At 43.9% G+C, this 17,446-nt stretch overlaps 1 protein-coding gene across 2 annotated transcripts in view; it reads right to left on the bottom strand.

The window, feature by feature from the left end:
- LOC143959115 (vacuolar protein sorting-associated protein 51 homolog) overlaps positions 1-16,792 on the bottom strand; it is a 28,150-nt gene extending 11,358 nt beyond the window's left edge. The window contains exons 1-6 of one of the 2 annotated variants that reach the window (XM_077467928.1): positions 16,561-16,792; positions 10,700-10,829; positions 10,406-10,552; positions 8,390-8,609; positions 1,456-2,164; positions 320-535 (exon numbers count right to left, since the gene is read on the bottom strand). In XM_077467928.1, the coding sequence (XP_077324054.1) occupies positions 320-535; positions 1,456-2,164; positions 8,390-8,609; positions 10,406-10,552; positions 10,700-10,829; positions 16,561-16,731 (1,593 nt within the window). In that variant the 5' untranslated portion in view covers positions 16,732-16,792. The remainder of the gene's footprint in view (positions 1-319; positions 536-1,455; positions 2,165-8,389; positions 8,610-10,405; positions 10,553-10,699; positions 10,830-16,560) is intronic. The other variant, XM_077467929.1, reaches the window with a different exon arrangement.
- Positions 16,793-17,446: the final 654 nt, after the last annotated feature.

Here is a 17,446-nt window from a genome sequence, read left to right as displayed (position 1 = left end):
GCGGTGGAACTTTAGTTTGCGTTACTCAATCCCACCAGGATACTGTCATCTGTACTGCGGAAAACCATAAGCAGTAAAAGCATTCCCCGCCCACAGATGCACATATACAAGTTCAGTGTATATGTGCGACTGCAGGGCAGGAAATGCTTCAGCTTATTACGATTGGCCCAGTACAGTGACAGCTTCCTGGCGGGATCGCTCAGGCTGGTTTGGACTAGGATCTGAACATGCCTGAGCCCATCTATATTTACTAACTATTTTAATGCTAACTGGAGGTCACATTCAGCAAAAACACAATATAATGCAGCATTTCTTTTACCTGGCCCAGAAACTGTTCATCTGTCAAGGTCAGTATGTAGCTGATTGTTGAGGTCTCATAGTCCAAGCAGAGCCGAGAGAGAAGCAACAAGAGCAGTGGTGGTGTATTGGCACTCTTCTCCCCTGGAGAGTCACAGAACTGCCGCGCCGTCTGGCACACAGACTTGATGAAAGCTACAATCAGTCCTTCCCGGACACCCTGACTACAGAACTCACCCTAGCAAGACAAAAGTGAAAGAACTGCAAGACAGGGAGAAGCTGGAAAAAGAGTAACACAATATGATGGATATACTTAAATACTAGAGCTCCAGAACAAAATGTTATTTTAGTGTTGACCTGAGGAAGAAATGTAAGCTCTGCTGAGTTTTCACTGCATGCTATCTCTCTCTATGACCCAGTGATACCAATCACCAAAATGAGAAGGGGAAATTTTAAACACGGATATAAATGCCATTAAGAACTCAGCAAAGATTCTAGCCTTTCTCCACTTATTTAAAAACTAAACCAAGCCTCGAGTTTTGTTATACCATTTGGAATGCAGTTCTGTCTTTAAATGTTGGTGTCCTTTACTTTATTTGTAAATTGTTTGGACTACTAAATATTCTGTCACTCGAAATATGCCTTTTAGGGATTTCCCCCAATCGTCATGTCACAAAAGGGTTTTTTTTTTTAACTTTACTTTTATTCTATACATTTTGGGACAAAAATTGGAACGCCTCTTGCTCTCAGTCAATTTCTATGTGGCCGCATCAGATTAAATCTGTTGAGATATGTTAAAACATGAGGGTTATGGACCTCCTCTCCTCACACTAGAGCTGACTCCTTTGTAACCTATATCAGTATAACCTGATTGAACTTATTTTATTCTCTTTGTTTTCATAAAATTATCCCATATGATCCCCTCTGTTCCAATTCTATATTCTTTACACTATCAATCCCCTTATATTTCTTGTATAGTTTACATGAGTCCTATTGTATTTTTATGACTGTTTGCTTCTTTTTTTTTTTTTTTACCCCATTGTTGTTAGGGGAGCATTGTCATCCTGTATTTACCTCATGTGAGCTCAATAAAAAAAGCATTTTAAAATAAAAATACCTGTGGGCTGAAGTTCCATTTAAAATGCTGATTGTGCTTACCTTAAAGTATGGTTTGTCTGAGAAAGCCACATCTTTAGCTGTGAATAGGTGCACTGAGGCCAAAACAGATTTAATCTGGTTTAAAACAGACCCAGAGAGCATGGCTAGTAGGTCCCCCAATGCTGGAGCCTCTTTCCCAGGAACTCTTGGAGCTGCAAGTGCTTGTCGAACATCCGTTATACAACCCTGGAAGAATTCTTTTAAAGCCTGTAAGTATTGAGACAGCCGCTCCTGTGCTGCTCTAACCACAATCTCCGTTCCTCTCCGATTAAAACTGCACCCCGGTACCAATTTGGATGGTGCCTGGAGCCGTCTATGGAATCTGTCCAGTGCCCGGACTAAGAGCGAGTTGTCTCCTGGACTCTTTTCCTCTCGCAACCGCTTCTCAACTATCTCAAAGTAGCCTTCGCTGAGCTCATCCAGGAATGTGGTAAGCTTCCGCTCAGCCATCTGTGCTGTGCTTCCCGCTTCTTTACAGAACAGACTCTGGTAAGAAGCTGCTAGGAGACAGGTGTCACTAATAAAACCACCACAACCCTGGTCAACAAATTCTAGAATGTCACTGGCCCCTTCTAGATCAGAGAGGTGAGCAGCCAAGCGTCCACGTCCATGAGCTAGAAACTCATCACAAAGCAGGTGAGCTGGCTCCTCTAGACTCAAGAGCAGTTCAATACATTCAGATAGGTCCTGGGGAGAAGAAGAAGGATCCCTGCAGGAGAGGAGGGTCATATTATTAGAAAGCGATACAGATATGTCAATAAGTACAGTCAACAATAAAATAAAAATCAATGATGATCAAGATAGGGACCTCGCCTGTGCCAAAATTAGTAAGTAAGACACCTGATATTAAATTGTATTGACCAAGTCTCTGCACTTTAAAGTGATTGTAAACCTCAAAAACATGAAATATGTCACAGGCCAAGAGGCTAGAGACAACATTATCAGGGCAATCCACCATATCCATTGGGCGCGTTCCTCCTCTGAATCCCCCCCCTACCTGATCCTGCCCACCGATGCGGAGAAAGCCTTTGATCGGGTGGACTGGACTTATTTACGTGCTGTGCTAGAGGCGCTGGGCTTATGTTCACACATGCTTACCTGGATCATGGCTCTGTACTAGGACCCGAGTGCTCAGGTCAAAGTCAACGGCTTCCTCTCCCCGAGATTCCCAATCAGAAATGGCAATAGACAGGGATGCCCTCCTTTGTCACTTTTGTTCGCCCTGGTGCTGGAACCGTTTCTACGCACTCAGAGCGAACACAGACATTAAAGGACTTATGATGGGTCACACGGAGCACAAGCTTTCAGCATATGCCAATGACGTGCTTTTCCACCTAACGGAACCCCTGATCTCCCTGCCTAATCTGATGCGGGAACTCCAACACTTTGGGACACTTTCTAACTTCAAAATCAATCATATGAAGTCAGAAATATTACCTATCGAATTGCCACCCTCTCTGACTGACAGGTTACAAACTGCCTTCCCATTCACTTGGGCTAAATCGTCCCTGAAATACTTAAGTATACGGCTGACGACCAGGTTTGACACCCTATATACCACTATTGATTGTCATTTATGTTCTCATACCCCTTATGTGAAAAACAAAATATAAAATGACTGGTGTAATACTTGAAGCCACTACCTTTGGCAAATGTGCATTAAAATGTATCACCCTCTCTTTCAGATTTTTTTTTTTTTTTTTTACTAAAACATGAAATATGAACAAAGCATATCGCTCTATAGTGTGTACTTGTCTCAATTAAGAGCATTAAGTGTAATTTTTTTGTCTGCTGTTTTATTCCTCTGTTACCAGCATGAGTCACTTGTTTTGTTTTTTCTATTGGTGTCACTGACACCAAGAGAAAAAAAGTGACAGAGGAGGGACCTCCAACAGATTGAAAACCTTAGCTCCGTTCCTGTATGCTGTGTGTGTCCCTTAACTCCAATCAGCTCTCAGAGCTCTCCTCTCTGAGCTCTGCAAAGTGTCATTTCAGCGCTCTCCTTTTTTTGAACTCTCAGAAAGCTGTATAAAGTTCTGGACTTTGAATCGATGTAGAGAAGGCTGCAGATAAACAGGTACAACATATGTAGGATAATTCGGTTAAAAAGGACTCTGCTAGGATAGATCTACCCTATTCAGAGTGCTTCTTTGAAATACATATATTATCCTTTTCAGGATGGCCTCTGTTAAAAGGAACCTTTATGCTATTCCAGACACTGCCAAGATCTTTAGCAAACACTTCCAGGTGTGTTGGATCCTGTTTCTCTCCACTGTGGTTCCACCTGAAAGCCATGCCATCACTACTGCATCCCTTAAAGCCCAACGCTGAGCAAAGCAAGGACATCCTCCCTCTTCCTACAGCTGATCATTAAGTAAATTGGGCATTTAGAATTTTGTTTTTTTATCTAAAGCATCAGTTATGTAATGTTCAGCTCCCAAGCTCTCTCTCCCTTTTTTGTTTACATCGGGTGGGTCCTTCTTCCGGGTGTCCACATCACTGCCTGTCTGATGTGGATACACGTTCTGGTGGTGAGGGTTCTATTGCAGAGGCTTCAGAAGCAGCAGAACTACAGGGAGTGGCAATGGGACTGGTTCCTACGAGAAGTGGCTAAAACATACCAGTCCCAGGGGAAGGAAACGATTTCCACAGCAAGGAAGAGGTGAGCACTTGTTATGTGCCAAGACATGGCGTTTGCACCTCCCAGTCAGGATAAAGGCAAGTCATAATACAGTGAAGGATTTAAATAGAGAAGTTCCTATCCTTCCTGTAACTGTATGGGATTATCTATACCCCTATTTCCCCCTGAAGAGCGATCTACAATGAATAGCTTTCCAGAGTGTCCATAAAGACATGGATAATCGAGTTTGGGGTGGAGGAACTTGACTGCCTGCACAGAGTCCTGACTTCAACCAGACAGAACACCTTTGGGATGAATTCAAGCGGAGACCGTCTGATCCACATCAGTGCCTGACCTCGCAAATGCGCTTCTGGAAGAACGGTCAAACATTCCCATAGACATACTCCTAAACCTTGTGGACAGCCTTTCCAGAAGAGTTGAAGCTGTTATAGCTGCAAAGGGTGAGCCAACTCAATATTGAACTTATGGACTGGGGTGCCATTAAATTTCATGGCAGGTGTCCCAATACTTTTGCTAATATAGTGTGTATCTACAGTGCCTTGCGAAAGTATTCGGCCCCCTTGAACGTTTCAACCTTTTGCCACATTTCAGACTTCAAACATAAAGATAACATTTTTATTTTTTGTGAAGAATCACCAACAAGTGGGACACAATTGTGAAGTGGAACGAAATCTATTGGATTTTTGAAACTTTTTTAACTAATAAAAAAATTAAAAGAGGGGCGTGCAAAATTATTCAGCCCCCTTGCGTTAATACTTTGTAGAGCCACCTTTTGCTGTGATTACAGCTGCAAGTCGCTTGGGGTATGTCTCTATCAGTTTTTCACATCGAGAGACTGAAATTCTTGCCCATTCTTCCTTGCAAAACAGCTCGAGCTCAGTGAGGTTGGATGGAGAGCGTTTGTGAACAGCAGTTTTCAGCTCTTTCCACAGATTCTCGATTGGATTCAGGTCTGGACTTTGACTTGGCCATTCTAACACCTGGATACGTTTATTTGTGAACCATTCCTTTGTAGATTTTGCTGTATGTTTGGGATCATTGTCTTGTTGGAAGATAAATCTCCGTCCCAGTTTCAGGTCTTTTGCAGACTCCAACAGGTTTTCATCCAGAATGGTCCTGTATTTGGCTGCATCCATCTTCCCCTCAATTTTAACCATCTTCCCTGTCCCTGCTGAAGAAAAGCAGGCCCAAACTATGATGCTGCCACCACGTTTGACAGTGGGGATGGTGTGTTGAGGGTGATGAGCTGTGTTGCTTTTACGCCAAACATATCATTTTTGCATTGTGGGCAAAAAGTTCGATTTTGGTTTCATCTGACCAGAGCACCTTCTTCCACATGTTTGGTGTGTCTCCCAGGTGGCTTGTGGCAAACTTTAGACGAGACTTTTTATGGATATCTTTGAGAAATGGCTTTCTTCTTGCCACTCTTCCATAAAGGCCAGATTTGTGCAATGTACGATTGATTGTTGTCCTATGGACAGACTCGCCCCACCTCAGCTGTAGTTCTCTGCAGTTCATCCAGAGTGATCATGGGCCTCTTGGCTGCATCTCTGATCAGTCTTCTCCTTGTCTGAGCTGAAAGTTTAGAGGGACAGCCAGGTCTTGGTAGATTTGCAGTGGTCTGATACTCCTTCCATTTCAAAATGATCGCTTGCACAGTGCTCCTTGGGATATTTAAAGCTTGGGAAATCTTTTTGTATCCAAATCCGGCTTTAAACTTCTCCACAACAGTATTACGGACCTGCCTGGTGTGTTCCTTGGTCTTCATGATGCTCTCTGCGCTTTCAACAGAACCCTGAGACTATCACAGAGCAGGTGCATTTATACAGAGACTTGATTACACACAGGTGGATTCTATTTATCACCATCAGTCATTTAGGACAACATTGGATCATTCAGAGATCCTCGCTGAACTTCTGGAGTGAGTTTGCTGCACTGAAAGTAAAGGGGCCGAATAATTTTGCACGCACCACTTTTCCGTTTTTTATTTGCTAAAAAAAGTTTAAAATATCCAATAGATTTCGTTCCACTTCATAATTGTGTCCCACTTGTTGGTGATTCTTCACAAAAAATAAAAATTTTATATCTTTATGTTTGAAGCCTGAAATGTGGCAAAAGGTTGAAAAGTTCAAGGGGGCCGAATACTTTCGCAAGGCACTGTATACATCCATCCTTACATAAATGGTTTGCCCTTCATTTCATTTCTATTTTTAACTGAATAGGTTGTTTTACAAGGTAAGGGATTACATATACTTTAGGCTAAAAAAAGGCCCACTAATTGTTCTACCCACCCCTGTCCTTAAACCCTTAGGACTAATTTACACATAGTGCTGTGACAAGCTTATTACTGAATTTTAGAACGCCCTGCAACAAAACTGAAAAAATAAATAGTATTTTGTGTGTCCCGTTCACACGGCAAGGCAGCCTGGAGCTGTGTTGCAACATGCTGCATTTTATCTTAGCGCACTGTACGGAACTGCATGGCACTGTACAATAGCGCAGTGCATCATCCTGCTGTACAGCTCCATGAATGAAGTGTACTTCTGTACACTTAAAGTGGGGTTCCACCCAAAAATGGAACTTCCACTGTCCGGATCCCCCCCAGTGGGGGAGTGGATACCTGTCTAATACAGGTATTTGCTGCCACTTCCAGCAAAAGATCGCCGCAGTATCCACGGCAAACTACGCCATGTCCAGCCCCTCCTCTGTTCCGCCCTGCTGTCTTCTGGGAGACACACAGGTCCCAGAAGACAGCAGGGACCACTCAGAACAGACAGCGCAACTTGTATATGTGCAGTAGGGAACCAGGCCGCGAAGCCGCAAGGCCTCACTTCCTGATTCCCTTACTAGCAATGCTGGCGCCTCCACCCAGAGCCAAGGGACGGGTCGGCTTCGGGTGAGGACATCGCAGGCGCCCTGGACAGGTAAGTATTCTTATTTAAAAAGTCAGCAGCTGACTAAAAAAAAAAAAAAAAAAATTTTTTTTTTTTTTTTTTTTTTTTAGGCGCAACTCCACTTTAATAACGTTCGTAGAAAAGAACTAAGTGACATGCTGACTCACACTTCCCACTACGGCTGTCAGGAACGGCTATGAGAGGGGTAAGGAGCTCCAGCAGCTGTCTGTTCCTGTGTGAATACAGCCTTATCTGACTGCTCTCACTGCTCCAGTGCAGTCTTAGCTGCAGAATCACTCCTCTCAGAGAACACATTGAGAGCAGTTGGAGCTATACTAAACTCCAGTGAGGAGGAAAACAGGGGCATCGATTCCTGGTGCGATGTAGGTTTATGAACACACACAGCCCAGCTTGAGATGAGGGCAGGGCAGGGGTGCCCTATAGCATCTGGCTTGCTAAAGAGGCACTCATAGCAGGGTAAAGTGTATAGAGCCTTTGGGGCACTTCCAGAAGGGGCGGTAAAGAGCCGCTCTGTGCAATATCATCGTACAGAACGGGTAAGTATAACATCTTTTTTATTTTAAAGAACAAAAATAGCCTTTAGTATCACTTTAACCATCAAAAAGCCCACACCACAACAAGTGCACAGTTGAGCAGCTACTGTTATTAGACATAAAAAAAACTCTGAGCTCTGTTTTACCCTCTTCTAACTCTATACTAGTACCTTAAAGTGACGTGTAACCTTATTGAGCAGAAAAGAGGGAGGAGGAATTTTAGTGATAAAGCTCAGCACTGCCTTTTTGGTTATTTACTGCCTCTGTCTAATCCTCACCATTCTAAACTAAGAAGTAGACCAATATAGGTGTCAGTCGTGACTAGACCTGACTAGCAGGAGACCAAATTACACAGGGTACTCGAAGCATAGTAGTAAATCACTTTGAAGAAAAACCTGCAGCTGTAACCCCCGATGCACTAAAAAAAATGGCTGCGAGTGGCATATATAAAATATACATATGCATGCATTAAAGTTTACCTGAGTACATGGTAAAAAAAAATGCATTTCCTAGTCCAGCACATTGTACATAAAATTTATACAAAACACATTTTGCAATTCTATATAAAAAGGAAACCTGTACAGGGAGAAATACAGAGGTTGGCACTGCATGACATTTTTCCGAAAATGCTAGCCGTCTCTGGCTACAATATTTTAAGTTACCGAGCAATAACAAACATGGATATGAGGAATGTCGGAGCTCCTGATCTGCATACTTAAGGTCAGAAATGGACCTCTCCAAATTTCCTTAGCACAGATTTCCTTTATTAGCCCCATTACAATAAACCAAGCAGAATATGACAACCCATTGTCTTAGTAGAATAGCTTAACAGGAGAAATCAATACCTGAATCTTTGGCGCAGTGTATGTGCCAAGCCCGCCATGATGGCCTGGCAATCAGTTTGGATGCCATGGAAGGAAGGCATGTGCTGGTATTGCTGGAGCACACTTTTAGCTTTAGTATGATATGACACAGCCTGGGCAAAGGCACCCATTTCAATGCACTTCTTCAGTCGAGCAGGGAGTTCAAACAGGAACTGCAGTTTACGCAGGAGGGTGTGCACACCTGAATATCAGAATAAAGGCACATGTGAACCACAAGCAGAATGAAATAGTTTAATAACTGTTCATTATCATTATTTTTTTAATATGGTTGTAAAGTAATCTGCAGGGAAACGGCTTTTCTTCAAGTCTCACTAGATTTAAATCCTGGAAGCTTTTAACATAGCTCTGTATTTGGACACTGCAAATAATTACTGAAATCCTCCATGGTCAAAACAAAATCAGCATCAATATGGATTAACTGAGCAGAGCAGAGACTTTCTGGAAATGTGATTTATAACTAGTGGAGTTCTGCATGTCCTTGCTTTTCATTTTATTACAGGTATTTATATAAAGCAGACAGTTTATGCAATGCTTTACATACTGAGCATTCACACTGGTCCCTACCCTGACAGATCTACATAAACATACTAGAGCCAATTAACCTACCAGAATATCTTTGGAGTGTGGGAGGAAACAGGAGGACCAGAAGGTAACCAATGCACACACAGGGAGACCTTGGAACCAAGGACTATAGTGCTGCAGGACTAAAGCCAACTAAGCCACTGTGTTGCATTTCCCTTTGGCCTCCCTGCTTAAAGCCCAATTCTATCCAAAACTGAAAACACAAGGTTTTGGTTGGAGTGGAGAAGGGCTATATCCATTCTCAGATTTTTACCACTGTCTGTTGTTGTCGGGGAAACTTTTTTGCACCTTCTGTCCTCCAGGAAGTGAGGTGAAATCTCTCCAGAGACACAAACGGCAATAAAAGCTAATTTTAATACTGTAGGGAATAGTCAGAACTTTAGTCCAAGTTTTCACTGCTGTGTGGATCCACAATGGGGAGATCAAGGATGAGTGAAAGCTGGTTTAAACGTCTATGAAATCAAAGGAAGATTGTGACAAGATACACTGTTGTGTTAACCTCCTGATAATTAGGGTTGTCCCGATACCACTTTTTTAAGACTGAGTACAGGTACTGATACTTTTTTTCAAATACTCGCCAATAAAGGTTTTTTTTTTATGTCACGTGACAGTGGCACGTGTGTCAGTAGTTTTTTTAGTTTTTTGTTTTTACAAATTATTATTTTTTTATTATTTTTTACAATTTATTTTGTGTTTTTTTTTTTTACAATGCTTTCTTTTTTTAAAGGGGGGGGGGGGGGAGTGGCAGTGTGTTATTTTTTACAATTAATTTATTTTTATTATTTATTGCTGACCCCTGACATCTCCCCTTTGAGACAGGGAAAGGGACTGAGGACAGATGTTTCCCAGTCCCCTTCTCTGCAGCCTCAGCTGCACTGAAAATGAAGAGGAGGAGAATGGAGGGGGACAGGAGAACGGAGGGGGACAAGGAGGAAAACAGCAGAACGGAGGGGGGCACAGAGGACAATGGAGGGGGACAGCAGCACGGCGGGGGGGGACAGCAGAACAGGTGGGGACTGGAGGAGCATACAGGGACAGTCAGCGGTAATCGGTGCGGCTTTGGGGGCAGTTACAAGCACTGATTATCGCTGTGTAGATTTCACTAAAGCAGCTGAAGGGGTGGGGGGGGGGAGAAGTGGAGAAACGGCTGTCAGGCTTTATTGAAATCTATACAGGGTGATTGGTGCTTGTAAATCCCCCTCTGCACAGATCACCCTGACTGTCCAGGTATCGGGTGAAGCATCAGAGCATTTGCTCGAGTACAAGTACTCTGTCAAATGCTCGGTATCAGTACCGATACTAGTGTCGGTATCGGGACAACCCTACTGATAATCATACATTTCCTCTTGGTACAGTGATACACAGCAAGAATAAAACATCATTGACATCACTCACCACTAAGCTTGGTAATATGTTGGTGTCTCTCCTGCAAGGTACTGCTGATGCTGGCACTAAATTCGGTGATTACTGCCATGTTAGCTGCCAGTCCATCCATCTCATCCTCCATCTTTTTAAAATCATTTTTCATTTTACGAATGGTATCTGAAGGATTGGATGACAACATCTGTTCAGTAAATCTTAGGAATCTTTGTTATGCAAATCAATTAGAGAACAAATAGGCTAGCCAAATCAGTAAAGTCAGAAATATAAACACAACCTGCTATCCATTTATGCCATCCTATCGTTTACCTGTAGCGGATATGAACTTATTATAGTTCTCGTACACCAAGGTCTGCATGTCACTGTCCAAAGCACGTATCTGGCGAACCATATCAGCTTCAATGTCCATCAACTCTGCCAGAGAACTTTCTTTTCTTAACTGCAAACACAAAAATGGAAATTAAATACATTTTTATATAACTGAACTAAGAAATATAATTGCAAGAATACAAAAACATCAGAGTAAATGTACTGTAGAGACATATCACGCTAGACAATAGATTGAGGCAGATACTAGAAAATAGGATGCTTATTTATTACAGGTACTTTTATATTGCCATTAATTTACGCAGCACTTTACATATATAGTCCATTCACATCAGTCTTTGCCCTCAAGAAGCTTACAATCTAAGGCCCCTAATTCACACTCATACATTCATAGAGTAAGGCCAACTTAGACAGGAGCCAATAAGCTTACCAACATATCTTTAGAGTGTGGGAGGAAACCCACACAGGCACAGGGATTTGAACAGACAACCCTAGTGCTGCCAGGCGGAAGTGCTAACAACCACAATCCATTCTTCATCCACACTTTGCCATTCTTTTGTGCAATAAAAACGGAAAAACTAAATTATTCCAGGTGTGGATTTTTTTTATAGTGTTACATTGATCCACAAGCTTCTGGATCCAATGCCGAGCGGCTGCCCTGCTGCATTGTGAACACAGTGAGCCACAGTCGGCCACTCAGCACAGGCACCATTTTGCACGAGGCCCCGCTCCTCTCTCCTACTGGCCCGGCTACAGGGGAGGAGGGAGGCTCGCGGTGACATCATGGGTCGCAGCATGGACTCGTGGAATTGGGCACAGGATACCTGTCAAAGACAGGTATCCTGTCCCCCTTCCCCCCCTGAAAGGTGGCAATTGTGGCACAGGAGGGGGAGATGAGACAAATGAGCGGAAGTTCCACTTTTGGGTGGAACTCCGCTTTAAATGGCTATACTTCCTACTATGCTGCGTAGACACCCTACTGAAATCTCTTAGTTATCTCTTGTGTATCTGAAGCAGCGCGTGGCGGCCCGGAAGTGGTTAAAAAAATATTGTTTCTTATTTTATTTTTTACATTGTCCCTTAAAAAGATTATTCCGATCACTTTTGTTGCTGTCACAAGGAATGTAAACATCCCTTGTGACAGTAATAGGTGGTGACAGGTACCCAAATCCCTCCTGCCCTTAAAAGTATTCAGATCGCCAAAATAATTATTTTTAAATCGGCGGCATTGGCAGCCGAGTAAACCGTAAGTGACGTTGCTTCCGGAATTTTACATTCAAGGCCCAATAAAAGCCGAATTCAACTTTGTTTGAGTCTCGGCCTAGGCAGCGGACGCCTAGACCGGTGGCTCGGGTCACCCAGTACCCTGCTGCTCCTTAAGATAACAGCCAAGCGGCTTTTTAGCCACATCGGCTATCACTAAAAAGCCAACTGCTGGCCCTAAAAAAACAGTACCGGGGTAATGCCAGCAGCTCAGGCATCACCCCAGGTTTAACCCCTTCAAGCCAGGAACGCAAATTTGAGTACGGTTGGCGCAATGGGGTTAAGATACATTAATAATTAATTTTATTCCGCATGAAATGGAGCTTAGGTATGTAGCATGAGGCTTTATATTCTGCAATATTTACATTTTTGTCAAACTCATTTAATGAATGAAATCTCGGCAAGCTGAGATAACATGCATTGCACTGATGCATTCACACAGTAACCACAATATTAGATAAAGTTCAGGAAAATTACTTAAAGAGGAAGTAAACCCTGATGAGTTTACTTCCTCTTTCATTCACTGCAAAGGTAAAGCATAATAGACTACTATGCATCGCATAGTAGTCCATTATGTGTCACTTACCTGACACAGGAGCCAGCGAAGTCACCGCTGTCCCCTGTAGTCCGGCGCATCCATCTTCTCGGTGGGGTCTCGCAGCTCCGCCGCTGTCATTCGGCAAAGCCGCGATGACGTCACTCCCGCGCATGCCCACGGGAGCCGACCCGCGCGGCATCTCCGTCGTTGACGGAGCCACGCTCAGTGCGCCTGCCTTCAGGCAAATATCTCCTAAACCGTATAGGTTTAACTGCAGCTGCTGCCTTTTAAAATAAGGACACTCGCCTGTCCCAGGGTCCAGCGATGTCGGTACCCAAGGCCAAACCATCCCTTGGTCCTCGGATGCTGCCGCAGCCATCTTTGCTATATGAATCAGGAAATGACACCTTGCGGCTTCACTTCCCGGGTCCTTAATGCGCATGCGTGAGTCGCGCAGCGCAATCTAAATGGTCCATGCTGTCTCTGGGACCCATGTGTGTCCCAGCAGGCAGCGCGGTGGGACAGGAAGAGGCATAGACTCCCGTGGGAGTCTATGCCCGGAACTGGGTGCAAATACCTGTCTTAGACAGGTATCTGCACCGCCCTCTCCCCTTAAAGGTGCCAAATGTGACACCGGAGGGGGGGAAAAGAGTTCTGAAAAGTGGAGATTCAATTTTTGTGTGAACCTTGGCTTTAAACAAAGAACAATCCCCCAATGGGGTACTCACATGTACCAGGTGCGTCAGTGCACCACTCTGTGTATGGCATGAAATATTACAGTGGCTGGTTTTGGAATGGTATATGCTTCCTCCTAGGAATATAAACTGCCTTGTACCATCCTGGCCCCTCCCCGCATTTATAAGCATCTCAGCAGTGTTATTACTGGATACCACACATATGCACTTTTTTTCAACAGGACTGTCACAGCATTGTTTATAAAAAAAGACTTGTTTTTTGCACAATAGCACTTTTTGCTATTTAAAGTGGGACTAGTGTTGTTCCCTATATACCACCAGAGGCTTATATCTGTGTTCCAAAGCACTTGGATGCCCATGAGCACTAAATTATTAATGTTTTAACTGACATTTATTGTTTTATTTTTGTCATATCACATTTATGTCACATTAACACTAAATGTGTTTGTTTTCATTTTCAGCACGCATTTATTGTGTAATATTCTAAAGCGCAGCTATTCTAAATAGGAAACCTTAATTTTGTTTGCAAACTACCAGCAAGAATAGATCCTATCATTAAAAGAGCACCTGTCATTTCAGATCCATCATGGCAGGTGAGTGGCAGGGCATCCACTCACCTGCTGCTGCAACGTCCCTCACCTTGTTATGTCACTGCTGCATCCCCAGCCGTCCCATTAAAGGGAATGGGACTGCCAGTGAGTTAATAACAGGTCAGAGGAGGAGGAGCCGCTGCAGGACAGAGATAAGAGCTGCTCTTTAAACATTATGATTTAAATCAAAACCACAAATCATGTCTGCAATGTCACCAGAACATTGAGTCTTCATTGTAAGATATTCCCTCTATTACTGTTCTGGGGACAACCCTAAACGTGGGATTTACTTTCTCTTTCAGTAAAAATGATAAACAGGACCACTAGGCCTCATGTACACTGCTGCTGGTGGTAAACGGACGTTTAGGAGCAGTTAGGCATTTTTTCCAGCTGCCCCTGGACCCTCCTCAATGTTATCTTATCTGTCCATGTACACAGGGTCGTTTATAGTCGTTTCTAGGCAGTTGAGCTTAGAAAAGTTTTTTAGAACACGAAAAAAATTAGTTCAGGACAGATGTTCAGACACATTTGAAATGCCAAATGCCTGTAACAGCTTGTAAACGTGATAACTCATGCTTAGCCGCATTTCTTTACATTCATTTTTAATTTTTGGCTATTTGAAAAACTTTTTTTTTTTTTTTTTTTTTAAACGGTCCTAGCCACTAAACGCGGCATGTAAACGCGGCAAAACGGACGTTTCAAATGTCGGTTACCATCTGTCAAGTTAAATTGTACAGGAGAGGTTGTAAAAATGTCCCGTGTACATGAAACCTTAGAGAGGATGAATTTCCCTAAGAGGGGCACAGATGGCAATAAAAACTGACAGGTGTTCTAATCCCTCTGCACTCCAATAAAATTAAAAAAGTTTTGCCTTCAGTTATGCTTTAGTCAACTTTTCCTGTCACTGCATGTAAGTATTACATGGCCAGCACTGTTCAAAACCCAGCAACATGTAGCCAGCGTCTGTCGCAATGCAGCCCCGAGGAGGAAAATGAGACGACTGAATTATGCCTCATTCACACAGGTGTACTACAGTGTACTGTGTGTGCCCACGTGCGGCTGCATCGGCGTTCCATGCATCCCTGTGCAGGCAACCCCATTTATATCAATACGGACACAGCCATCGCTCCCAATTACACCCCTTCCACACTGAGGCATAGAAATAGCCTCTGAAAACTGCTTCCTATTCACTTCAATGTGTGCTTTCACACTGGGGCGGTGCACTTGCAGGACGTTAGAAAAGGTCCTGTAAGCAGCATCTATGGGGCGGTTTGGGAGCGCTATAAAATACACTCCCAAAACTCCCCTGCCTATTGAATTGATTAGGGCAAGGCTTACAAATGCTGCAAAGAGGGTCTTTTTATTTCCAGGTCACATTGTAAAAAAAATAGCCTCGCTAGCGCCCAAAAATGCGCCACTAAAGCACTGCAAAAACGATTGGCGCTTTAGCAGTGTTTCAGTGTGAAAAGGCTCTTAGGAATAGGCTTGCGCATGTTCTGGTTCTTAGTCCAAACTAAGGATGAGCTCAGGCGTGTTCGTAAGCCACATGTGCAGAGCCCGCCAGGAAGTCGGCACTACACAGCGCTAATCACAGGCAGTGAGACATTTTCCCAATCCGCGGCTGCAGAGATTGAGGAATGTCTCACTGCCTGTGATTAGCGCTGTGAAGTGCCGACTTCCTGGCGGGCTCTGCACGTGCGGCTTATGAACACGCCTGAGCTCATCCTTAGTCCCAACCCACATGCCGATCCTGCCAGGAAGCCGACACTGCACACCGTTAATCAAAGGGAGTGAGACATTTCCTGGTCCGCAGGTCGGGAATTGTCTCACTGACTGTCATTAGCAGTGTGCAATGTAAGCTTCCTGGCAGGATTGGGCATGTGGGTTGGGACTAAGAACCCGAACACGCCCGAGCCCATCTCTACTCCCAATCTGACAGCTGTACAGGCACATGGTCCTAGCTAGCGTGTATTCGGAGTCATGCACATATGGATGTCACATAGCTAGCAGTAGGGATGAGCTCCGGCGTGTGATTAGCGCAGCGCCGACTTCCTGACGGGCCCTGCACGTGAGCTGTGAGAACACGCCGGAATGCACCCCTAGCCAGCAGCAGCTGTGCCCTTGCAGTCACTGTGACCCTATTGGCATGAATAAGCTTGCCTGCCCAGGGATGTAAAGAACACCTTGTACATCCCCATGGGGTATGGTTGCCACCTCATCCCTTTAAACCCGAACACACATTAATTACACAGGTTCTGTGGCCGATTAAGGTGGTGTTTAAACTCACTCAGTGCCTTATCTGCATTTAATTAGCCTCGGAACCTGTGTAATTCAAAGGTGTTTGGGTTTAAAGGGATGAGGTGGCAACTCTACCATGGGGGCACACACAGCTCTCACATGGGTGTAGGCTCAGGCTTTAGTACACGTGTGTGAGCACAGCCTAAAGGTTCAGAGAGGGAAGCCTCTTATTTGGGACACTTACTCCTTGAACTACTATTTAAGACTTCCTTCTCCCTGGAGAGATCTCTCCTCACTTCCTGCTCCGTGTCTCTAAACAGGAAGTACAGGAAAAGGACACAATCAAAAAGAAACCTGACAGGTGTCTCCTACTTCCTGTTCTCTCCAACACTAGATCAATTCACACAGACCATGATCTCCACTGAGATGTACTGAGTGTGATATATAAGGATGAAGTCTATTCTGTACACTGCACTGTATACATAGTACTGCCTCACACTCAGCCGGATATGACGTCACCTTAGTCAGATACATGTCTGGGTTGAAGTGAACGCCATCAATATCGGTGGGATCCAACAACCTCTCGCCGCTCTTTCCCTCCTCCGTTATACCATAATAAAGCTTCAACATTCCGTGAGCTTTCCGTTTTTTTCCCATATCGTCTTCGTCCATACTGACGGTAGCAGCCATCCTTCCTATACCACACAGCACACCTCCGTTGAACTGCGCAGGCGTACCAGCTGCTGATTACTGCACAAGCGCAGAGATGGAAGGGGTAGCAGGAAGCCTCCGCAATGGATGGGAACAGGCCGGCGATGCCGCATGCGCAGTACGGGCTTCTCAGGACTATGGAATGACACTATAATTGAGAGATAATGTTGAAGACTTTACGTTTTATAACCCAAACGGTTCCTGAGTTTGGAGGTGTTAATAATTGTTAGAAAGCTAATAAATGCCTGCGTTGTAATAATAAAACTTAGCAAGTCTTCTAGTGGGAGGTGTCAGTGCTTTTTATCAGGTTGGAAGTCTTTATAAGAAAAGCTAGCCTTACTTGTTAAAGTAAAACTGAAGGCAACATTTTTGTTCATTTTGGCTAGAGTAAGTGAGGGCTTTTAGTTTCTTTTTACATCTTTGTCCCACTGGGGAGATTTTTCTTCACTTCCTGTCAAATAGCCAAAACAGGAAGTGAGAGGAGATCCCTTTAAAGTGAGGAAATCCCAGGCTGCTACCAGGGTCACCAGGACTAGTGTTCCCATTGGAAGATTTCCCCTCTTTTACTGTTCTGGGGACTACCCAAAATGTAAGGTTTCCTTTCACTTTCTGTTATAATGGTAAATATGACAAATAGGAAAGGTGAATCTCCCCAACAGGGACATAAAACAAACCAAAGAGGACAACAAATAAA

The sequence above is a fragment of the Lithobates pipiens genome, unplaced genomic scaffold (assembly GCF_037356315.1).
Source record: "Lithobates pipiens isolate NorthernLeopardFrog02 unplaced genomic scaffold, aLitPip1_a1.2 Scaffold_109, whole genome shotgun sequence".
NCBI lineage: Eukaryota > Metazoa > Chordata > Amphibia > Anura > Ranidae > Lithobates > Lithobates pipiens.
This window is presented reverse-complemented; position numbering and strand designations above follow the sequence as displayed.